Raw genomic sequence first — 25,463 nt, forward strand, 5'->3', positions numbered from 1 at the left:
AAAATTAAACATTAAATTATGAATAAATTCATTTGAAAAAAGACAACAGCCATAATACACAGTTAAATGTGTAACTGAACAGGAATATTTCCGTCCAGGCAGAATTATTGGCACACTAGTTTATGCAGTTATACAATCTTATTATTATTTTTATTTGTATTCCATTCTTCCATGGGGAAAAATACATCAGTAAAAATTTAAGAAAAAAGAGCAATAAAACCCACAGCCCGTCAAACTGTAGCTATTCTTTTAACGGCCTGCGGCATTTAAAAGATACTACTACCAAAAAAAAGACATAAAAAGTAGAATGAAAGGTGAAATGTGACAAGACAATATTGCAATATTGACACTAATAACACAAAGCTGCCATCTGTTTACTTTAAAACTGTTACTGCTTATTTTAAAAATATCATAATCGACTGATAGATTTGAAGTTGATCTACAGATTGAAGCCTTGAAAGTAAATATTAGATTTTAGAGACCTTTAGTCTGATTTTTTTAAATTGTCATTGCTCCAAAAAAAAAAAAGAAGAATCAAAAGCAACTTTTTTATGAACTATTTTGTTATGATCCGCTTCCCGGATCATATCATATATTGTAGTTTTGTTCCGTTTTTGTACCATATACTGTTAGTGTTTGACTTCCTTAGTTCCTCTTTGTTCTGTCACGATGGTTGCTTATTAGTTTCACCTGCCCCTTACTTTTGATGCGCACCGGCCTTGAGATTACATTCCTTATTTAAGCCTGCCTTTTATGTTCATTCATCCTCGCTTCCTAGTTAGTGTGTCACGCAGTTTGTGTTAAACCCAGTTTGTGAATCGCAACAGTGACGTTTCCATGTTTGTTCTTGCTAGCTTCCACGCTAAGCCTTTTGTTCTTCTAGCTCCCATGCTAGTAGTTGTTTTACCTTTTGTGCCTCATGCAAGTTTTTCTGTTATTTCTCTAGCTCCCATGCAGTTCTGTTTGTTTTTGACTAAGTCTGTTTTTATTTGTAAATAAGTCATTATTTCTTACCTCCACGCTGTGTTCGAGCCCGACGGCATGCTTAAAAGAAAGCCTCCGCATCATCATGCCAGCCAGTCGTTACATATTTACCATTTTCAAGTACTTCACATCCAATATTCCATTTTTAGGGAAGATATTGCATATTTTGTGTTTTTGTCATAAAAAGCATGGGTTTTCTTGGAAGAAAATTACTTTGTCAATGGATAGATCTTAAGTGAAAAAAATAAATAAAATAATGTATGACAGGATTTTTAACTTTAGTGCCTGAGACTTAACATTCACCATAATTAATGGGAGTCCTAATGGTTTAAAAAAAAAAAAAAAAAATATATATATATATATATATATATATATATGTATGTATATATATATATATATATCTATATATATATATATAGATATATATATATACATATATATATATATGTCTTGATTGGATTATCCAGAGAATAGTGCTCGATACCGTGGTAGAGCGCAATATGTAGGTGTGGGAAAAATCACAAGACTACTTCATCTCTACAGAACTGTTTCATGAGGGGTTCCCTCAATCATCAGAAATCTCCTGATGATTGAGGGAACCCCTCATGAAACAGTTCTGTAGAGATGAAGTAGTCTTGTGATTTTTCCCACACCTACATATATATATATATACTTTTTTTTTTTTAATGATCCTAGGTTCTGATTAAAATCAACAAGTTAAAATAAAAAAACTAATCCGGCAGTACTGAGCACATATATCCTTGATATCAGAGCGGTAGTAATATTTTTGGTATCGCCTCACCCTCCAAGGGAGTCATTGTTTTCTTGAAGTTTTTAAAACAGGCTATGGCTCCTCCTCCTCTCCACTGACTCTTAGGAGACGTAAACATGTCTTCACGCTGCTTATCGCAGAGGAGCAGGCGTCCAACCGTGTTGCTCTATCCACGGTATCTAAACACACACACACACACACACACACACACACACACACACGCACACACACACGTACACACACGCGCGGGAGCCTGTTTGTCACATTGCTCTCATGTTGTGCACAACAACACTGTTTGCGCGGATGAGAAGACAGGAGGATGACATGTGATCACCTGAGAAGATTGCTGGCACTTTCCGCCGTGGTGTTCGCCGTCGGCGCCACCGCCGGCGTCCGAGCGTCACGACATTTCGAGAAGAAAGGTAAGGTTTCATTGTGCAACTTCCACTAAAGTAGTGACATCAACTTCAAAACAACGTCTGCCCGCAGTTTCTATCATGCTGCAAGAGGAGGCAGAAACACCAAAGTGCTTCGCAGAAGGCAGGAAGGACTTCACCTGCTTCTGGGAGGATGAGGAGGACAGTCCTTCCTCTCTGGACCAGTACTCTTTCACCTACAACTACCAGTAAGTACTTCTCTTTTTGCACGTGCAAAACCAGTGAAGTTGGCCTTTTGTGTAAATGGTAAATAAAAACAGAATACAATGATTTGCAAATCCATTTCAACTTATATTCAACTAAATAGACTGCAAAGACAAGATATTTAATGTTCCAACTGAAAAACACTTTTTTTTTTTTTTTGCAAATAATCATTAACTTAGAATTTTAATGGCAACAACACATTGCAAAAAAGTTGTCACAGAGACATTTTTACCACTGTGTTACATGGCCTTTCCTTTTAACAACCCTCGGTACACGTTTGGGAACCGAGGAGACCAATTGTTGAAGCTTTTCAGGTGGAATTCTTTCCCATTCTTGCTTGATGTACAGCTTCAGTTGTTCAACAGTCCGGGGTCTCCGTTGTGGTTTAGTAATGCGCCACACATTTTTAATGGGAGACCGATCTGGACTATAGGCAGGCCAGTTTAGTACCTGCACTCTTTTACTACGAAGCCACGCTGTTGTAACACGTGGCTTGGCATTGTCTTGCTGAAATAAGCAGGGGCGTCTATGATAACGTTGCTTGGATGCTCCAAAAGCTGTATGTACCTTTTCAGCATTAATGGTGCCTTCACAGATGTGTAAGTTACCCACCCCTTGGACACTAATACACCAATACACCCCCATACCATCACAGATGCTGGCTTTTCAACTTTGCGCCTATTACAGTCCGGATGGTTCTTTTCCTCTTCGTTCCGGAAGACACAACGTCCACAGTTTCCCAAAACAATTTGAAATGTGGACTCGTCAGACCACAGAACACTTTTCCACTTTGCATCAGTCCATCTTAGATAAACTCGGGCCTGGCAAAGCCGGCAGCATTTCTGGGTGTTGTTGATAAATGGCTGTGGCTTTGCATAGTAGAGTTTTAACTTGCACTTACAGATGTAGCGACCAACTGTAGTAACTGACAGTAGTTTTCTGAAGTATTTCTGAGTCCATGTGGTGATATCCTTTACACACTGATGTCGCTTTTTGATGCAATCCTGCCTGAGGTATCGAAAGTCTGTAATATCATCGCTTAAGTCTCATCTTAAAACTCATCTGTATACTCTAGCCTTTAAATAGACCTCCTTTTTAGACCAGTTGATCTGCCGCTTCTTTTCTTTCTCCTATGTCCCCCCCTCCCTTGTGGAGGGGGTCCGGTCCGATGACCATGGATTAAGTACTGGCTGTCCAGAGTCGAGACCCAGGATGGACCGCTCGTCGGGACCCAGGATGGACCGCTCGCCTGTATCGGTTGGGGACATCTCTACGCTGCTGATCCGCTTGAGATGGTTTCCTGTGGACGGGACTCTCACTGCTGTCTTGGAGCCACTATGGATTGAACTTTCACAGTATCATGTTAGACCCGCTCGACATCCATTGCTTTCGGTCCCCTAGAGGGGGGGGGTTGCCCACATCTGAGGTCCTCTCCAAGGTTTCTCATAGTCAGCATTGTCGCTGGCGTCCCACTGAATGTGAATTCTCCCTGCCCACTGGGTGTGAGTTTTCCTTGCCCTTTTGTGGGTTCTTCCGAGGATGTTGTAGTCGTAATGATTTGTGCAGTCCTTTGAGACATTTGTGATTTGGGGCTATATAAATAAACATTGATTGATTGATTGATACGTGCAGTGATTTCTCCAGTTTCTCTGAAACTTTTGATAATATTACGCACCGCAGATGGTGAAATCCCTACATTTCTTGCAATAGCTGGTTGAGAAATGTTGTTCTTAAACTGTTGGACAATTTTAACTAGGATGTTTGTCTCAAAAGTTGTTTCCGTGTCGCGAACAGAAATGAAAAGACCAGGAGATGTCCTCTGACAGTCTACCGTGCCAAAAGCGGCAAGAAGTTCTTGGTCTGCCACCTGAACCGAACTCAGATGTTTGTCCAGATGGACATTCAAGTTCACCGCCAGACCAGGCTGGTACACAACCGAAGTCTCCTGGTTGAGCTCGTCTGTAAGTCTTTTCCCATCTATTTATGAATTTTACACATGAACGTTTGGGGTTATATTTTCAGGGTAAATAATTAGTAGAGTGAAACCTTTTGAGGTGGAACATTCCAGAAGAAATAAGCCATAGATGTATTAAAATTATTTTTTTGATAAATTGTTTCTCCCACTCAAAATGATGACAGAGGTCTGTAATTTTCATCATAGGTACACTTCAACTGTGAGACAGAATATGAAAAAAAATCCAGGAATTCACATTGTAGGAATTATAAAGAATTTATATATAAATTATGGTGGAAAATAAGTATTTGGTCAACCATTCAAAGCTCTCACTGATGGAAGGAGGTTTTGGCTCAAAATCTCACGATACATAGCCCCATTCATTCTTTCCTTAACACGGATCAATCGTCCTGTCCCCTTAGCAGAAAAACAGCCCCAAAGCATGATGTTTCCACCCCCATGCTTCACAGTAGGTGTGGTGTTCTTGGGATGCAACTCAGAATTCTTCTTCCTCCAAACACGACGAGTTGAGTTCATACCAAAAAGTTCTATTTTGGTTTCATCTGACCACATGACATTCTCCCAATCCTCTGCTGTATCATCCATGTATCCATTTTGGTATAAACTCAACTCGTCGTGTTTGGAAGAAGAAGAATACTGAGTTGCATCCCAAGAACACCATACCTACTGTGAAGCATGGGGGTGGAAACATCATTTTTGTTAATTTCTTTTGTCGTAGTTACACTTTTTTATTTATTTTATTTCTTTTGTCATAGTTACACCCTCCGGGGTGTGAAATAGCTCGTAATGCAAAACACGAATGTCCACTATAGTGGACGCTGTTTCTTAGGTGTTCAAGTGGACATTTATTTGAACTGTTTTCCATTTCTTTTGTCATATTACACTTTTTTCTTTTTTTTCATAACTTTTGTCGTAGTAAAACATTTTTCTTTTATTTCTTTTTTTTCATTTCCTTTGTCATAGTTACACTTTTTTATTTATTTTATTTAATTTGTCATAGTTACACTTTTTTCCTGTGTTAGTTTCACTTTTTTCTTTTTTTTTTAATTTCTTTTGTCAACGTTACACTTTTTCTTTTTTTTTTCTCTTTTCTTTCGTCGTAGTTTTTTTATTTTTTCATTTCCTGCGATGAGGTGGCGACTTGTCCAGGGTGTACCCCGCCTTCCGCCCGATTGTAGCTGAGATAGGCGCCAGCGCCCCCCGCGACCCCGAAAGGGAATAAGCGGTAGAAAATGGATGGATGGATGGCATTTCTTTTTTCAGTTACACTTTTTTAAAATTAATTTCTTTTAGTTACACTTTTTCCTTTTTTTCATTTCTTTTGTCACAGTTACACTTTTTTCTTTTTTTCTCATTTCTTTTGTCATAGTTCCTTTTTTTTTTATTTCTTTTGTCATAGTTACACTTTTTATTATTTCCTTTGTTACACTTTTTCTTTTTTTTAATTTATTTTGTCAAGGTTACTTTTTTCTTTTTTTCATTACTTATGTCATTGTTACACTTTTGACTTTTTTTATTTCTTTTGTCATAGTTACTTTTTGCTTTGTTAGTTTAACTTTTTCTTTTATTTTAATTTATTTTGTCATTGTTACTTTTTCTTTTTTTTCTCATTACCTATGTCATAGTTACACTTTTTTCTTTTTTTTCTTTTCTTTTGTCATAGGTACTTTGCTCTTTTTTTCATTTCTTTTGTCATAGTTAGGCTTTTTAAATTTTTTTTCATTTCTTTTGTCATTGTTACTTTTTTCTTTTTTTCATTTCTTTTGTCATGGTTACGCTTTTTGAATTTTTTTTCATTTCTCGTCATAGTTACTTTTTTCTTTTTTTTCATTTCTTTTGTCAGTTTCACTTTTTTTAAATTATTTCCTATGTTAATCTTTTTTATTTTTTTATTTCTTTTGTCATAGTTAAACTTTTTTCTTTTTTTAAATTTCTTTTGTCATAGTTACTTTTTGCTTTGTTGGTTTCACTTTTTTTTTTTTTTCATTTATTTTGTCATAGTTCCTTTTTTCTATTTTTTTATTTCTTTTGTCAGAGTAACACTTTCTTTTTTGGTCATTTCTTTTGTCATAGTTACTTTTTTCATTTCGTTTGTCATAGTTACGGTTTTTAATTTTTTTTCATTTCTTTTGTCATGGTTACTTTTTTCTTTTTTTTCATTTCTTTTGTCAGTTACAATTTTTAAAATTATTTCCTTTTTTTCATTTCTTTTGTCATAGTTACTTTTTTCTTTTTTCATTACTCATGTCATAGTTACACTTTTTTCTGTTTTCTCATTTCTTTTGTTATAGTTACTTTTTTTTCATATCTTTTATCATAATTACACTTTTTTTCTTTTTTTTCTCATTTCTTTTGTCTTAGTTAATTTTTTATTTTTTTCATTTCTTTTGTCATAGTTACGCTTTTTAAATTTTTTTTCATTTCTCGTCATAGTTACTTTTTTCTATTTTTTCATTTCTTTTGTCAGTTACACTTTTTTTTTAATTATTTCCTTTGTTAATCTTTTTTATTTTTTTCATTTCTTTTGTCATAGTTACACTTTTTTCTTTTTTTTTTATTTCTTTTGTCATAGTTACTTTTTGCTTTGTTAGTTTCACTTTTTTCTTTTCTTTTCATTTATTTTGTAATTTTTTTAGTTTTTTCATTACTTATGTCCAGAGGTGGGTAGTAACACGCTGCATTTACTCCGTTACATCTACTTGAGTAACTTTTGGGATAAATTGTACTTCTAAGAGTAGTTTTTATGCAACATACTTTTACTTATACTTGGGTATATTTATAAATAAGAAACGCTACTTTTACTCCGCTCCATTTATCTACAATCAGCTCGTTACTCGCTACTTTTTTTTTTTATCGATCTGTTAATGCACGTTTTGTTTGTTTTGATTTTGTCAGACACGCATACAAAGTAGGAACTATGCATGCCTGCATTTCACCAATCAAATGCAGTCACTGGTGACGTTGGACCAATCAAACAAAACCAGGCGGTCACATGACCGTCACACGTCGAATCCGACCTAAAAAAGTTGAAAAACTTTTTGGGGTGTTACCATTTAGTGGTCAATTGTGCAGAATATGTACTGTACTGTGCAATCTACTAATAAAAGTTTCAATCAATCAATCAAAAGTGTAAAGGAAAAAAGACACTTTTTATTTCAACCGTACTTTCCGTCACAAGCCTGAAGACTGATCGCACAGTTCCTGTCTTCACAATAAAAGTGCCGCTCCATCGCGCCTGCGCTAACAAAATAAGAGTGTCCGAAAGCCAGCACAAACAAGCGAGCAAGCTACGGAGTTTGCCGCCAATGTATTTCTTGTAAAGTGGATAAAAACGAATATGGAAGCTGGACAAATAAGATGCACAAAACCAACGACTTCCATGTGGTATTGAACAGAAAAGAGGAACTTTTTTTCTCCTCCATTTGAAAACGTGGACATTATCAGCACTGTAATGTTTGATTCCAATCAATGCAAGTCATCAGAATCAGGTAATACACCAACTTATATTCTTGTCTTCATAAAATTATTGGAATCTATATGTTAAACATGCATGTATATTCATTAAAACACCCTCAACATGTGAACAAAAACGGCAAAATAAATAAATATAAATTATATACTGTATAAATAAATGTATGTATATATATATATATATATATAAATGTATATATATATATATCTATCTATATATATATATATATATATATATATATATATGTGTGTGTGTGTATAAATGATATGTGTGTGTATAAATGATATGTGTGTGTATGTATATATGAGGTAGATCACCTCGACTTGGTCATTTATTAAGTAATTGATAAACGTTGAAAAACTTATTGGGGTGTTACCATTTAGTGGTCAATTGTAGGGAATATGTACTGTACTGTGCAATCTACTAATACAAGTTTTAATCAATCAATCAATCAATCAAATCAATGAATGCCTACTGAGCCTATGGTGCTGTTAAGTTATTGTGGCTCAATGTGCCATTTTTTTATTTTATTTTAATGTACTATTATTTAATATATATTATTGTTTTAGTTGCTTAAGAGATATTCCTGGCTCTGAATTTGTCCATTGCTGTTTTTATGTTTTTGTGCATTATTTGTTGCCGTAATCAGGTTACTCATCAGTTACTCAGTACTTGAGTAGTTTTTTCACAACATACTTTTTACTTTTACACAAGTAAATATTTGGACGACTACTCCTTACTTTTGAGTAATAAATCTCTAAAGTAACAGTACTTGCCCTTATGTGGGCCTACCGAGGATGTCGTGGTGGTTTGTGCAGCCCTTTGAGACACTAGTGATTTAGGGCTATATAAGTAAACATTGATTGATTGATTGATACTCTTGAGTACAATTTCTGGCTACTCTACCCACCTTTGCTTATGTCATAGTTACACTTTTTTCTGTTTTCTCATTTCTTTTGTCATAGTTACACGTTTTTCTTTTTTTTCTTCATTTCTTTAGACATAGTTACTTGTTTCTTTTTTGTTAATTTCTTTTGTCAAAGTTACTTTTTTCTTTTTTGTTAATTTCTTTTGTCACAGTTACTTTTTTTCTTTTTTGTTAATTTCTTTTGTCATAGTTACGCCCTCCGGGGTGATAAAATATTCCTGTAATGCAAAACACACATGTCCACTAGAGTGGACGGTGGTTCTCAGGTGTTCAAGTAGACTTTTTTTTTTTCTTTTGTCAGAGTTACACATTATGGAGGTGATTAAAATATCCCGGTCATGCAAAACACAAATGTCCACTGGAGTGGACGCTGATTCTCAGTAGTTTAAAAAAGTGGATTGGGATGTGTACACAAAATGATTTATAGTTGGACTTTTTTTTTTGAAGACTTACACATTCTTGGAGAAAACAGCCCTTAGTCCACTCAATTGGACATTTTTTTTTTTAATGTTTCGTTTTCATTTCTAATTAAAAAATGTTTTTGTTCAGCGGTGTTAAATAATACTTTTCATGCAAAACACAATCGTCAACTGGAGGGGACTCTGGTTGTCAAGTGTTTAAAAAAAGGGGATAAATTGCAAGCAGTTTATCATATGTTAACATTATTATTGGTGTAAAAATAAGTGACAAAGGTGTAAATATTGCACAGGTGATTTAGTTTGCATGCACTTTAACGTTCATACAAGTGTAAAAAGAAATGTAGTGCTAAAATGTGCAGAAGCAACAAAAAATTATGCAAATGCATGTGGAATATGAGGAGCTAAAATCCAAAGAAACAATGTCAAGTTAGTTATTTTTGTGTGTGTGTGTGTGTGTGTGTGTGTGTGCGTCCACACCAGTTCTTCTGGACCCTCCAGCTAACGTGACTGTGAGGAGCACAGGCCAGCAAGGCCAGCTGAACGTGAGCTGGGTGCCTCCGCCCCTCAAGTACATGGACGACAGCCTGATGTACGAGGTGTCGTACGCCACGGCAGACAGTCACATGACGCAGGTATGCCGCCCCTCAAACTCCCATTGTCCACATATTCCAAATCGAAACCGAAACTCGTTATTGCTGGCACGTTTACTTTGTTTATAAATATTGTATTTATAAGTGTAACGATATATTTAAAGTATTGCAATATTTTTAAATTTGTTTAACAAACCATCTATTTTTATTGAACATTTAACCGTGCTCTAAAGTTGGTATATCTTATTTTCTTACACACGTCTCATTTGCAAGTATTACATAGTACAGGGGTAGGGAACCTATGATGTGGCTCTTTTGATGACTGCATCTGGCTCTCGGATAAATCTGAGCTGACATTGCTTAACACGATACTGTAAGTAAGGAATAATTCCACTTGTAATCACCGTGTTAAAAATAACGTTCAAAATATAAAACATTCTCATGCATTTTTAATCCATCCATCCGTTTTCTACCGCACCTGTTCAAGAAGTTGCGTTAACTGGTAAGAAGTTGTTTATTTATTATTGGTTATTTTGGGGCTTGCCCCTCTGGGGGTTCTTTAGACAACCAAGCACCGACATGAGAACCTGTTTCAGGGTTAAAATATTGTTTCATTTTTCAATACGTCTCTCAGTTGCTTTCCAGCAATTGTATTTTTCTCTTTTGTTCTCGCTCGCACTCTGGCTCCAGCCCCAACCCCGTCTCTCCTCCTGGCTGCTGCTTATAACAGAGCGACAGGTGATTAGATAAAAAGGCTCAGGTGGACCATCTACGCACCTGTCGCTGATTTCGAGGCTGGTCCTGGCACACCCCAGTTCGCTGCAGGCCACGCCCCCTCCACAGTTAGCTTCAGAATAACAATGTTATTACAATGAATGAGACCTATTATACTCTAGAAATGTTGGTCTTGCTTAAAAATGCACGCGTTTAGTTGTGTTCAGTGTTAAGAAAAATATTATATGGCTCTTACGGAAATACTTTTTGAAATATTTGGCTTTTTGGCTCTCTCTGCCAGAAAGGTTCCCGACCCCTGATATAGTAGATGTTGCATGCAGTTGCAATTCCAATCTTGTAGTGAAGTGAAGTGAAGTGAATTATATTTATATAGCGCTTTTTCTCTAGTGACTCAAAGCGCTTTACATAGTGAAACCCAATATCTAAGTTACATTCAAACCAGTGTTGGTGGCACTGGGAGCAGGTGGATCAAGTGTCTTGCCCAAGGACACAACGGCAGTGACTAGGATGGCTGAAGCAGAAATTGAACCTGCAACCCTCAAGTTGCTGGCACGGCCACTCTACCAACCGAGCTAAACCGCTACAATGTTTTGCCTTAACCAGGAAGTAGTTTTTGCCGGTCTTGTCTTTTGTTGAGTCCTAGAAGATGTTTGTACTGTGTTTTATTTATGTGTTAATGTATTAAAAATAAATGCTATTAAAATATAATCCGATATTACTATTAAAAACCAGCTGTTGGATTGCAACGTGCATCTTAGTCGTTGTTTTCATTACCAAATTTAGAGGTGTTGAAATCGCCACGTAAAATTGCAAATGCTAGTCAGTAGCATGTCGATGGAAAATCCAATAGCATATTAGCGCATTTTGAAAAGTGGAGCCCAACTGTACTTTTGAGTACCTTCTTCTTGCTTCGTTGGCATGGAAACATGTAACATTCTGGAGAGGCAGTCTTGACATATCTCACCGTAGGATTTTATGTGACTCAGTATTTGGTCGTACCCACAGACTTCAGTAATTAACAAATTCGGTAACTATCCCTAGTAACAAGTTTCTTGACATTTTTTTTTTCTCCATTTCTGCACATTTTTATTTAGATTTTTGAGTTGTAATATGACCTGTTATACTCTTGTCTTTGGAAAGGCTACAGCGAACAGGTCAGAGACAAAGCAAGCATGCCTAATAAAAAGCGCTCAAAATTCCGGGCTCTCTTTTCAAGCTAGCTTGATGCTAATTTACATTAAGCCATATTCATACTACTGCTTTTACATGACAATGTTCACACCATCACATTTTGGTGATGAAAACTACAACTAAAATACACGTTACAATCAAACAGCTGGTGTGCAATAATAATGATAATATCAATCATGGATTACATTTATATAGCGCTTATTATTCATACATTCACACATAATAATTCACACATTATGTATTAGGATTGTCCCGATACCAATATTTTGGTTCTGGTACAGGTGCCGAAATGTATTTCTCTACTTTTCTAAATAAAGGGGACCACAAAAAAATGGCATTATTGTCTTTATTTTAACCAAAAATCTTCGGGTACATTAAACATATGTTTAATATTGCAACTTTGTCCGTAAATAAAATAGTGAACATACTAGACAACTTGTCTTTTAGTAGTAAGTAAACAAACAAAAGCTCCTAATTAGTCTGCTGACGTATGCAGTAATAAATTGTGTCATTTATCTATTATTTTTTCAACATTATAAAGGACAAACTGTAGAAAAATATTATTAATCTACTTGTAAATTTACTGTTAATAACTGCTTATTTTCTGTTTTAACATGTTCTATCTACACTTCTATTAAATTGTAATAATCACTTATTCTCCTGTTGTTCGATACTTTACATTAGTTTTGGATGATACCACAAATTTGGGTATCGATCCGATACCAAGTAGTTACAGGATCATACATTGGTCATATTCAAAGTCCTCATGTGTCCAGGGACGTATTTACTGATTTAATAAAAATAATCCATCCATCCATTTTCTACCGCTTGTCCCGTTCTGAGTCGCAGAGGCTGGAGCCTATCTCAGCTGCATTCGGGCGGAAGGCGGTGTCCACCCTGGACAAGTCCCCACCTCATCACAGGGCCAACACAGATAAACAGACAACATTCACACTCACATTCACACACTAGGGCCAATTTAGTGTTGCCAATCAACCTATCCCCAGGTGCATGTCTTTGGAAGTGGGAGGAAGCCGGAGTACCCGGAGGGAACCCACGCATTCACGGGGAGAACATGCAAACTCCACACAGAAAGATCCCAAGCCCGAGATTGAACTCAGGACCTTCGTATTGTGAGGCACATACACTAACCCCTATTAACCAATAAACATAATATGAATTAAAAAAGGAAAAAATATTTTGTGAGGGAAAAAAAATATTGATGTAATCATAGTAGTATCGACTAGATACGCTATTGTACGTGATATTATTACAGTGGATGTCAGATGTAGATCCACCCATTGCATTCAGGAGCGCTAGCTTTTGTTAGCGGTGATCCCGGTGAGCTATTGTATCCTCCTACGGTGTGTAGTGAAGCATGTTTAGCTGTTCCTCGTCCTCCAGTGATAATGATACTTGTAAGAAACGTATTTTGTCGCCATGGAGACAAGGATTAGTGATTTAGAAGTAGCTAAAACACTAGCTAGCTAGCCATGTCTTAAAGCACCTCTTCCTGAGGCCGTTTCAGTGTTATAACTTCACCTTTATCTTTAGTTTTTAGGCCAAAATGCGCCCATTCTTCTTTTTCTGTCTACACACTGTGTCTGCTTGTAAGTACTCGGTGATTGTGCGCTGCCGAACATGCTCCGTTGCTCGTAAAACCAGCAATGTCACGGCGTGACGATGCGCCGTCATGCCCGGGAACCGGTACTTTTCAAACAGGGTATAGTACCGTTTTTGATTCATTAGTACCGCGATACTAAACCAGTACCGGTATACCGTACAACCCTACTAAGTATTAAGTTACACTTCGTAGGACTCATCAGAAGACTGGACTGGCAAATTAACTTAAAGGCAAAGACTACTTCCTGGCGAAACACTACTGCCATCTAACGTCTGGAACTGCAACTGGACAGCAGGGTTCATTCTCTAATGCCTACTCAGTGGCCTAGTGGTTAGAGTGTTCGCCCTGAGATAGGTAGGTTGGGAGTTCAAACACTGGTCAAGTCATACCAAACTAAATATAAAAATGTGAGCCATTACCTCCCTACTTGGCACTCCGCATCAAGGGATGGAATTTGGGGTTAAATCACCAAAATTGATTCCCGGGCGTGGCACCACTGCTGCCCACGGCTCCCCTCACTTCCCAGGGGGTGATCAAGGGAATGGGTCAAATACAGAGGACAAATTTCACCACACCTAGTGTGTGTGTGACAATCATTGGTACTTTAACTTAACTTATCAGTTCAGTGTTAAATTTGAATAAATTACATTCTCATTAATTACCCCGCCATGAACATGCAAAAAAAAAGTACCAAAAATCGGTAGTTCACCCATTTACTGGAAATTGGTACCATATTGTTACTAGTGTGAAAGGGATCCATACAATGACAACAAAGATTTCCAACAGGAACAAACATTTTTTTCCGGTGGCTATCAATCTTTTTTGAAATTGTAAATTATTTTTGATGCATGTTTTGCACTGAACAGTTTGCTGTGTTGTTTCACGCTGCTTAGCATCAAAGATGAAGTGAATAATACCACAACACATGTCAATATCAATCAATCAATCAATCAATGTTTACTTATATAGCCCTAAATCACTAGTGTCTCAAAGGGCTGCACAAACCACCACGACATCCTCGGTAGGCCCACATAAGGGCAAGGAAAACTCACACCCAGTGGGACGTCGGTGACAATAATGACTATGAGAACCTTAGAGAGGAGGAAAGCAATGGATGTCGAGCGGGTCTAACATGATACTGTGAAAGTTCAATCCACAATGGATCCAACACAGTCGCAAGAGTCCAGTCCAAAGCGGGTCCAACTCAGCAGAGAGAGTCCCGTTCACAGCGGAGCCACCAGGAAACCATCCCAAGCGGAGGCGGATCAGCAGCGCAGAGATGTCCCCAGCCGATACACAGGCAAGCAGTACATGGCCACCGGATCGGACCGGACCCCCTCCACAGGGGAGAGTGGGACATAGAAGAAAAAGAAAAGAAACAGCAGATCAACTGGTCTAAAAAGGGAGTCTATTTAAAGGCTACAGTATACAAATGAGTTTTAAGGTGAGACTTAAATGCTTCTACTGAGGTGGTATCTCGAACTGTTACCGGGAGGGCATTCCAGAGTACTGGAGCCCGAACGGAAAACGCTCTATAGCCCGCAGACTTTTTTTGGGCTTTGGGAATCACTAACAAGCTGGAGTCCTTTGAACGCAGATTTCTTGCCGGGACATATGGTACAATACAATCGGCAAGATAGGATGGAGCTAGACCGTGTAGTATTTTATACGTAAGTAGTAAAACCTTAAAGTCACATCTTAAGTGCACAGGAAGCCAGTGCAGGTGAGCCAGTACAGGCGTAATGTGATCAAACTTTCTTGTTCTTGTCAAAAGTCTAGCAGCCGCATTTTGTACCAACTGTAATCTTTTAATGCTAGACATGGGGAGACCCGAAAATAATACGTTACAGTAGTCGAGGCGAGACGTAACAAACGCATGGATAATGATCTCAGCGTCTTTAGTGGACAGAATGGAGCGAATTTTAGCGATATTACGGAGATGAAAGAAGGCCGTTTTAGTAACGCTTTTAATGTGTGCCTCAAAGGAGAGAGTTGGGTCGAAGATAATACCCAGATTCTTTACCGTGTCGCCTTGTTTAATTGTTTGGTTGTCAAATGTTAGAGTTGTATTATTAAATAGAGTTCGGTGTCTAGCAGGACCGATAATCAGCATTTCCGTTTTTTTGGCGTTGAGTTGCAAAAAGTTAGCGGACATCCATTGTTTAATTTCATTAAGACACGCCTCCAGCTGACTACAATCCGGCGTGTTGGTCAGCTTTAGGGGCATGTAGAGTTGGGTGTCATCAGCATAACAGTGAAAGCTAACACCGTATTTGCGTATGATGTCACCTAGCGGCAGCATGTAGATGCTGAAGAGTGCAGGGCCAAGGACCGAACCCTGGGGAACTCCACACGTTACCTTAACGTAGTCCGAGGTCATATTGTTATGGGAGACACACTGCATCCTATCAGTAAGATAAGAGTTAAACCAAGACAGGGCTAAGTCTGACATACCGATTCGTGTTTTGATACGTTCTAATAAAATATTATGATCGACGGTATCGAAAGCAGCGCTAAGATCGAGGAGCAGCAACATAGATGACGCATCAGAATCCATCGTTAGCAATAGATCATTAGTCATTTTTGCGAGGGCTGTCTCCGTCGAGTGATTTGCCCTGAAACCGGATTGAAAGATTTCACATAGATTGTTAGACGCTAAGTGTTCATTTAACTGCTCCGCAACAATTTTTTCGAGGATTTTTGAAATAAAGGGAAGGTGAGACACCGGTCGGTAGTTTACCATGAGGTCAGGATCGAGGTTAGGTCTTTTAAGAAGAGGATGAATAACCGCTTTTTTGAATGCCAAGGGAACAGTGCCCGAGGAAAGTGATAAGTTTATAATATTTAGCACTGATGGACCTAATAATACAAAGAGCTCCTTGATCAGTTTCCCAGGAAGAGGGTCAAGTAAACATGTTGTTTGTTTTATTCCATTTACACGTTGTAACAATTCCTCTAATGTTATTTCCTCAAAACGAGAGAAACTATTTTGGAGGGCAGTATCCGCCGTATATACAATCGTGTCAGTGTTAATAGAACCCCGTTGTAGCTGGGACGCATTGTCTTTAATCTCCTTTCTAATGACTTCAATTTTCTTACTAAAGAATTGCATAAAGTCATCAGCTGAGTGGGTGGAGCTACTGGAAGGAGTCCCTTGTTGGGTTAGCGATGCTACCGTACTAAACAAAAATTTAGGATCGTTTTTATTACGGTGGATGAGATTTGAGTAATAATTAGCTTTAGCTAAGGTAAGCATGCGTTTATAAGTTATTAAACCATCACTAAATGCTTGATGGTGCACCTCAAGTTTAGTCGTGCGCCATTTGCGTTCCAGCTTTCTGCATAATAATTTCTGAGCTCTAGTTTCTTCTGTAAACCACGGGGTGCGCTTTTTTGGAGCCTTTTTTAACTTTAGCGGTGCTATGTTATCAATGGTTTCGCGCAGGGCGTCGTTAAAGTTGTTAGTGAGGTTATCAATAGAGCCCACATACTTTGGGAATGGTGCCATTACCGAGGGCAGTAGGTCAGCAAGAGTTGTCGTTGTGGCCGTATTAATGTTGCGGCTGCTATAGCAGTTATTATTATTATTAGTTTGACGAACATGCGTCTGAACCTCGAATTTTATAAGGTAATGATCGGACAATACTTTAGTATACGGGAGTATCGTAACTTTGGAAGCGGTGATACCCCTGACAAGCACTAGGTCTATCGTATTACCGTTGCGATGCGTGGGTTCATTTATTATTTGTGTGAGACCACAGCTATCAATTATACTCTGGAGCGCTACGCACGGTGGGTCCGATGGGGTATTCATGTGGATATTAAAGTCCCCCATTATGATTATATTATCGGCGTGTGTCACTAGATCAGCAACGAACTCTGAGAATTCATTGATAAAGTCCGAACAGGGCCCTGGGGGGCGGTAGATAACAGCCAGGTGTAGAGGCAGCGGTGTGACAGACCTCATAGTAAGCACCTCAAACGATTTATATTTATTATTTATGTTAGGACTAAGGTTAAAGTTTTCGTTGTATATTAGTGCGACCCCCCCCACCCCTTTTAAGCGGACGGGCAATATGCGCATGTGTAAAGTTAGGAGGACATGCCTCATTTAGCGCAAAAAAGTCGTTTGGTTTAAGCCAGGTTTCGCTGAGACCGATGACGTTAAGATTGTTGTCTCTGATGATATCATTAACTAACAACGTTTTGGGAGACAATGATCTTATGTTTAAAAAACCTACATAATAGGTAATGGGCTGTTTTAGGGAATTTTTGATCAAATTATCCGTAGTAGCAATATTAATAATGTTGTGTTTATTATGCCCAGTGCATTCAGTATAATTACGACCATATCTAGGAATTGATACGACGGGAATGTTCCGATTGTTTGATTGTTGCTTTGATAAACTGCATGCATCATGGTTAGCCTCCTCAGTAACGGGGATTTTCCGATTGTTTGTTTGTTGCTTTGATAAACTGCACGCATCATAGTTAGCCACCTCAGTAAAACACATGTCCAACTCTGAAACACTCAAAGCAGAAAAAACTTGTTCTAATTTAACTGACTCCTTACCTAGACCAGTAGTCTCGCATTTTCCATCTAAATCCGTCTTCAGGGTGGAGGGAAGTGGTGTACTGTGGGGATTAGCCTTCTGCTTTGTTTTTAGCCCCGCTCGACATCCGCGTTTCCGATCACACCGCTGGCGTCTGCTCCGTAGACGGCCCCCGCTGCTACTAGACTCCGCTGCTTCACAGGCCGCTGGATGTAGCCGCCGACGTATCCCCATGCTAGTTAGCATGTTTAGCACGCCCGCGCGTCTATCAGTCCAAAACGGCCCAATATGTCCATATCCAGAAGTGTCTGGCGGTCGTACGTGATCACGGAGTGACCACGATGCGAGCCAGCCATGAAGTCTGCAGAACTGTCCGGCATTTCCGCCATAAATATAATCAAACCGATGTTTTGTAGAAATGTTACGTTGACAAAAGCGGTCGACCATGTAAAAAAAAAAAATCTTATACGATACTAATGCTGATATTAAATGTTTCTCTGAACGGAGTTCATGTTGAACAAGTTAAAGAGGTCAGGTTGCTGGGAGTTGCAATAGATGAAAGACTATCTTGGGCCACTCACATTAAAAACATAATAACAAAAATGAGCAGAAGCATTTCAGTCATAAGAGGAAGTGCCTATTTTTTAACTAACACAACTATGAAGCAAGTTATACAATCCCTTGTATTGTCACATATTGACTACTGCCCAGCAATCTGGTCTAATGCATCTAAACAAGATCCAAATAAAATCCAGTTTACCCAAAACAGAGCTGCCAGACTAGCTGTCCATTGCTCATTTAGGACTGGCATTGAGATCATGCATCATGAATTGTCATGGATGAAAGTTGGTGAAAGACTAGCGTGTAGTTTGATTCTATTTTTAAAAAACATCCATACATACCATAAACTTTCATATCTGTATTCTCAGCTGTTGCTTGCCAGTGACAGTCACAACTACGGTACCAGGCTAGCCCTAAGAGGTGCTCTCACACGTCTTAAACCCAAAAGGGATGTTTTGAAAAAGACTGTAATGTATCGGGCAATCACTCACTGGAATAGACTTCCACAATATCTGCTATCAATCACCAGCATAGTGGGCTTTAAGAATTGACTAAAAGGAAAAGTATTGCGTAAAGAGATTATTCTAGATTGTACCTAATGTCATGGCTGTTTTTATTGACTATTAAGTATTTTATTGATTATGGGATAAGGAGCAGAAAATGGATGGATGATACTTTTTCGTCACTTATTGTTTGTCGTTGGTACACTAATGTGTATATGTTAGGCCATTGGTTCTTTGTTTTATTTTTGCAAAAATGTATACAGTATATCTATTTTTATATTGTTATGAAAATTATTATGTAACAAAAGTTATTAGTATTTTTTGGTTCTTTGTTGTTGCTATTTTTGTATTATGACTTTATTATTGGATCATGTTGTACTGCATTTTAATCTTTTGTTTTGTGGTTGTGTGATTTTTTTTTTTGCCTGGACCCCAGGAAGAATAGTCTCCACTGCGTTGTAGACTAATGGGGATCCTTAATAAACAAAACTACTGGTGCCTCGAGTATTGGCCGATACGGATATCAGCACGGATCATAGCACGTACTTTTATTCTTTTGTCGTGTAAAATGTTCAAAAAGGCTAGGCTGATTTATGCTTTTGAAGTAGAGTGTTCATTTGTTTTTGGCGACACCTTGTGGCCACAATAAGTCATTAAGTTGAGCTTGTGATGCAGTAAGTTGAATGAGGCGGACAGGCAGACTTTGTATGTGTCAGTAATATGCAACTGGAAATATTTCATACATTATATTGACAGTTGTGAAATTTAAAGACACTAGTGCTTTTTAAAAATGTATTATAAAAGAAAACGGTGTGGGAATGTCTACTGTATATATTTTGTTGCAATATGTTTCTGTAAGAGGACAAACATGACACAACACTTCCTAATTGGTAGAAAATCACACAGTTTATAATACACATGCTTCACTGATGAAAGTATTTGGGGAGCGCCATTTTGTCCAACTAATTTCAGTGGTCCTTGAACTCACAATAGTTTGTTTACATCTACAACTTTCTCTGACGCTGCCACAGAAAGACGCGTTTTATCCCACTCCTTTGTCTCATTTTGTCCACCAAACATTATATACTGTGCGTGAATCCCCAAAGGTGAGCTTTATTGATGTTATTGACTTGTGTGGTGTGCTAATCAGGCATATTTGGTCAGTGCATGACTGCAAGCTAAACGATGCTAACATGCTATTTAGGCTAGCTGTATGTACATATTGCATCATTATGCCTCGTTTGTAGGTATATTTGAGCTCATTTAATTTCCTTTACTTATGTCCTCTGTGTATTTCATTTATATTTGAATGTCTCATGACACATTATCTGTATGTCATTTTGGCTGCATTTCTGTGTGCCATCTTGTTCCAGACCACAGCAAACATTACCTAGTTTGCAAAGATTGTAATAAATCAATTAGAAGAAGACAGCCTGATGTTTCCTTTAACTTGGACACACACATCTATACATTTGGCCATTCTAAAACACTCATTTCCAGGAGTTATTTCACCCTCTGAGAAGTTGTACTATTGTTTTCCAATGTTGTAAAAATGTGTAGAATAAAAATGGAATTTGAACATTTCTATCAACAAATATTTGCGACAGCTTGTGACACAGTCATTTTGATAGTAGGCTAATATAACTAATATGGACACATCATGTGTTGCCTTCATTATGACACTTATATAAGACTTTTAAAGTAATCTTGATAGTAGGCTAATATAGCTAATATAGACACTTAAATCATGCGTTCCCTTCATTTTAACACTCATACAAGACTTTAAAAGTAATTTTGATAGTAGGGTAATATAGACACTTTCATCATGTGTTGTATTCATAATATAACACTTATGGAATAATTTTAAAGTCATTTTGATAGTAGGCTAATATAGCTAATATAGACACTTTCATCATGTGTTGTCTTCATTATAAAACTTATATAGGACTTTTACAGTCATTTTGATAGTAGGCTAATATAGCTAATATAGACACTTTCATCATGTGTTGTCTTCATAATATAACACTTATGGAATAATTTAAAAGTCATTTTGATAGTAGGCTAATATAGACACTTGTGTTGCCTTCATTATTACACTTATATAAGACTTTTAAAGCCATTTTGATAGTAGGCTAATAATACTCATAGACACATCATGTGTTGTCTTCATTATAACACTTATATAAGACTTTTACAGTCATTTTGATAGTAGGCTAATATAGACACTTTCATCATGTGTTGTTTTCATTATAACACTTATGTAATAATTTTAAAGTCATTTTGATAGTAGGCTGATATAGCTAATATAGACACTTTCATCATGTGTTGTCTTCATTATAACACTTATGGAATAATTTTTAAGTTACTTTGATAGTAGGCTAATACAGACACTTGTGTTGTCTTCATTACGACACTTATATAAGACTTTTAAAGTCATTTTGATAGTAGGCCAATATAGCTCATACACACATCATGTGTTGTCTTCATTATAACACTTATATAAGACTTTTACAGTAATTTTGATAGTAGGCTAATATAGACACTTTCATCATGTGTTTCCTTAATTATAATACTTATATAAGACTTTTAAAGTCATTTTGATAGTAGGCTAATATAACTAATATAGACACTTATATCATGTGTTGTATTCGTTGTAAGAATTATATAAGACTTTCACAGTCATTTTGATAGTAGGCTAATATAACTGATATAGACACTTGCATCATGTGTTGCCTTCATTATAACACTTATAGATGGCTTTTAATTTTTTGCGGCTCCGGGCAGATTTTCTTTTTTTAATTTAGTTTTGGTCCAAAATGGCTCTTCCAACATTTTGGGTTGCCGACCCCTGGACTAGCTTGTGTGCAATTGTGTGCATCTCTGTTGTGTAGCTGCTAGCTCCATGTTTACCTTCTGCAAATGACTTCCGTAAATTCCAAGGAAGGATCCACCTGGTGTGCTTATGGGAGGACATTTAGATCTCCATCTAAATACGCTGCAGGACAGCTTGTATCGGAGATTTCAGAAAAATATCAGCCGATACTTGTCTTATGTTGATATCAGAGTGATACTGGGTCAGAGCACTGGTACTTTTGAGCACTAAGAAGAATGTGTTGGTGGACATAGTGTTCTATCATGTTCTAAAGTTTTCCTGTACAGGTCCAGCTACCGCAAAGGGAATAAGCGGTAGAAGATGGATGGATGGTTAGGGACTGTGTAGTTGTTGTTTTTAACGTAGCAGTGTTTATTACCACTACCTTGCAGGTGGAGGTGGTCCAAGCCAGCTCTGAGATGATCTTAAGGGGCCTCCAGCCAGGCACCAAGTACAAGGTGAGGGTTCGTGTCAAGCTGGATGGAATCAGCTACAACGGCTACTGGAGTGCGTGGAGCGAGCCCGTGTTGACGGAGACGCCACCTGCAGGTTTGCACTCATTAGCATATTCCACGTGTCAGGTGTGTTTTGGCAAGCAAAGGGCCTGAAAAACTTGTGTTTTTTACCAGAACTCAACCTGCTCATCGTGTTCCTCACGCTCATCATGTTCTTCATCCTGTTGGTGCTCTCTGTCACTGTGCTCGTGTCCAATCGCAGGTCGGCATTTTCTCACACTTACGGGAAAAAAAAAGGTCTTAATATGTACAAGTAGGATATTTAAAGAAGCAAATACCCCTTTTTGTCTTGTTTAGTTTTCTGATAAAGAAGATTTGGCCCAAAATTCCGACTCCGGACGGCAAATTTCAAGGCCTTTTCACCGATTATGGCGGAGACTTTCAGGTAAGAACCGGATTTAGAGTCCTCGTATCGGAACACATCGCTAGAAGCAGTATTTACCATCTTAGTGGGCCACTGACTACATTCAAAAATAGGGTTTTCAGAGTTATTGCATGTGATTAATCATAGAAAATATTGTGTTAATCGTTATAATATATATACATATATATATATATATATATATATATATATATATATATATATATATACATATATATATGTGTATGTGTACAGCACTACTAGAAACAAAATAATTAATTACTAAGTGCCAAGAGTGCAAATTTTGATATCGATTCATCACGATACAGGGCCAGTATATATTCATATATGTATACATGTGTGTGTGTGTGTGTGTGTGTGTGTATATATATATATATATATATATATATATATATATATATATATATATATATATATATATATGGCCTAGTGGTTAGAGTGTCCGCCCTGAGATCGGTAGGTTGTGAGTTCAAGTCCCGGCCGAGTCATACCAAAGACTATAAAAATGGGACCCATTGCCTCCCTGCTTGGCACTCAGCATCAAGGGTTGGAATTGGGGGTTAAATCACCATAAATGATTCCCGGGCGTGGCACCGCTGCTGCCCACTGCTCCCCTCACCTCCCACGGGGTGATCAAGGGGATGGGTCAAATGCAGAGGACTATATATATATATATATATGTATATATATATATATATATATATATATATATATATATATATATATATATATATACATACATATATAAAGATTATTCACACAATATATTTTATACAACCTGCATTTGTGTTAAAATATTGGGGTCTTTTTTAAAGTTAATTTAAATAATTGTACCTTGTAATTAACTGCGATCAATCACGATTAATTAAAAGGAAAAATTGTTATTAATTTGATTTAGAAATTAATTACTACTAAAAACTAAATTGATGACTAAGTGCTAAAGGTGCACATTTGGATAGGGCGGTCAAAGTTAACGTGTTAATGCATGTGATTAATCCCGGGATATATTGTGTTAATCATGTATATATGGAGATTATTCACAAAATGAATTTTATATAACATGCATGATATTCTGACAAAAAAAAGTTTTAAAGTTAATTTAAATAATTCAAGCTAGTAATTTACTGCGATAATCACGGATAATCAAAATGAAAAAAGTGTGATTAATTTGATTTAGAAATTAATTACTACCAAAAACCAAACAATTGATTACTAGGTGTTAAGAGTGCAAAGTTGGATATCGATTCATCACGATACAGGACCAGTAGTGACGATACCAACATTTTTTAATTGACAAAAAATAGGGCGGTCAAAGTTAACGTGTTAATGCATGTGATTAATCACAGGATATATTGTGTTAATCATGTATATATGAATATTATTTTCACAGTATATTTTATATAACCTGCATTTGCGTAAAATATTGAGGTCTTTTTTAAAGTTATTTGAAATAATTCTAGCTAGTAATTTACTGCGATTAATCATGATTAATCAAAAGGAAAAAGTGTAATTAATTTGATTTAGAAATTAATTACTACTTAAAAAACAACTGATTACTAAGTGTTAAGGGTGCAAATTTGGAGATTGATGCATCACGATATAACCTGCATGATATTCTGACAAAAAATGTTTAAAGTTAATTTAAATCATTCAAGCTAGTAATTTACTGTGATTAATCACGATTAATCAAAAGGAAAAAGTATGATTAATTTCATTTAGAAATCAATTGTTTGACAGCACCACTAAAAACAAAATAATTAATTAATAAATGCCAAGAGTGCAAATTTTGATATCGATTCATCACGATACAGGCCTAGTAATGACGATACCAACATTACCACGGATATTTACTATTTAACTATCGATATCATCGGACTGATATTGAACAAATATATTACACAAAATATTTCTTACCTTTGAAGGTGAATTGTACTTTTGGGGGAATTTTGCCCATCAACCACAATCCTTATGTGAGATAACAGCTTTCCTGTGCAATCTTGATAGTAAAAAACTTCTAGTAAGAGGCGGCTAACAATGCAGGTAATGGGGATACAATATATTGTGCCGTGAAAGCACTTCAAATAAGACCTCAGCAACACAGTTTTATATTCAAGTAACAGGTACATTCATGGTAGTATGACATGTTGGTCATTTTAAGCATGAATGTAACTTATTTCGTGGGCACATTGATTTCACGAATGCAACTTCCGTCAACAAAAAAACCAAGAGAGCACTTCCTGTTATCACGTCGTGCTATTGCCAAACGTTTCAAATAAGAACATAAAACAGTCACTTTACATTGTCCGGGATGCTTGTATCTTTCAGCACATGTGCTCTCCTTGAGCTGCTCAATTCCGAATAAAATTCTCACTCCTCAGATATAAAAGGCGGTCTTGCAATGATCTTATCTTTTGTTACGTTGGTTGTATTAAGTTGGTAGTGTGTGGATTTTCAACCTTCTACTATAAAGGTGAGATGCATGATTTATAACTTGGCATGAACTTTTCATAAATCAAAGGCAATACAGCAGCGGTGGCTCGAGCTTCTTCTTCTTTTTCTTTATTTTATGGCAAGCTGCAGCCAACATTATCAGCAGATTGCGGTGGGAGAAGGAGCGTGAGTCATAAAAGTAGTTCCTCCGTGTTAGCTCTTACAATAACAATGTCCCTACAGCCTGGTTAACAAGCATGGCCTAGATGTATTTTATTTTGAATAAATGTCTTCCCATTGTCTGCGATGTAAGCCG

The 25,463-nt window shown here is 37.1% G+C and overlaps 1 protein-coding gene across 1 annotated transcript in view; it reads left to right on the forward strand.

Annotated features, from left to right (window-relative positions):
* Positions 1-1,670: 1,670 nt before the first annotated feature.
* The window catches only part of epor (erythropoietin receptor), a 25,197-nt gene continuing 1,404 nt past the window's right edge, over positions 1,671-25,463 (forward strand). Inside the window, exons 1-8 of the mRNA XM_061885575.1 lie at positions 1,671-1,931; positions 2,068-2,178; positions 2,246-2,381; positions 4,192-4,358; positions 9,672-9,823; positions 22,213-22,369; positions 22,450-22,537; positions 22,633-22,720. Of these exons, the coding sequence (XP_061741559.1) occupies positions 2,076-2,178; positions 2,246-2,381; positions 4,192-4,358; positions 9,672-9,823; positions 22,213-22,369; positions 22,450-22,537; positions 22,633-22,720 (891 nt within the window). The 5' untranslated portion in view covers positions 1,671-1,931; positions 2,068-2,075. The remainder of the gene's footprint in view (positions 1,932-2,067; positions 2,179-2,245; positions 2,382-4,191; positions 4,359-9,671; positions 9,824-22,212; positions 22,370-22,449; positions 22,538-22,632; positions 22,721-25,463) is intronic.

Source organism: Nerophis ophidion, linkage group LG23 (assembly GCF_033978795.1).
Source record: "Nerophis ophidion isolate RoL-2023_Sa linkage group LG23, RoL_Noph_v1.0, whole genome shotgun sequence".
Classification (NCBI taxonomy): Eukaryota; Metazoa; Chordata; class Actinopteri; order Syngnathiformes; family Syngnathidae; genus Nerophis; species Nerophis ophidion.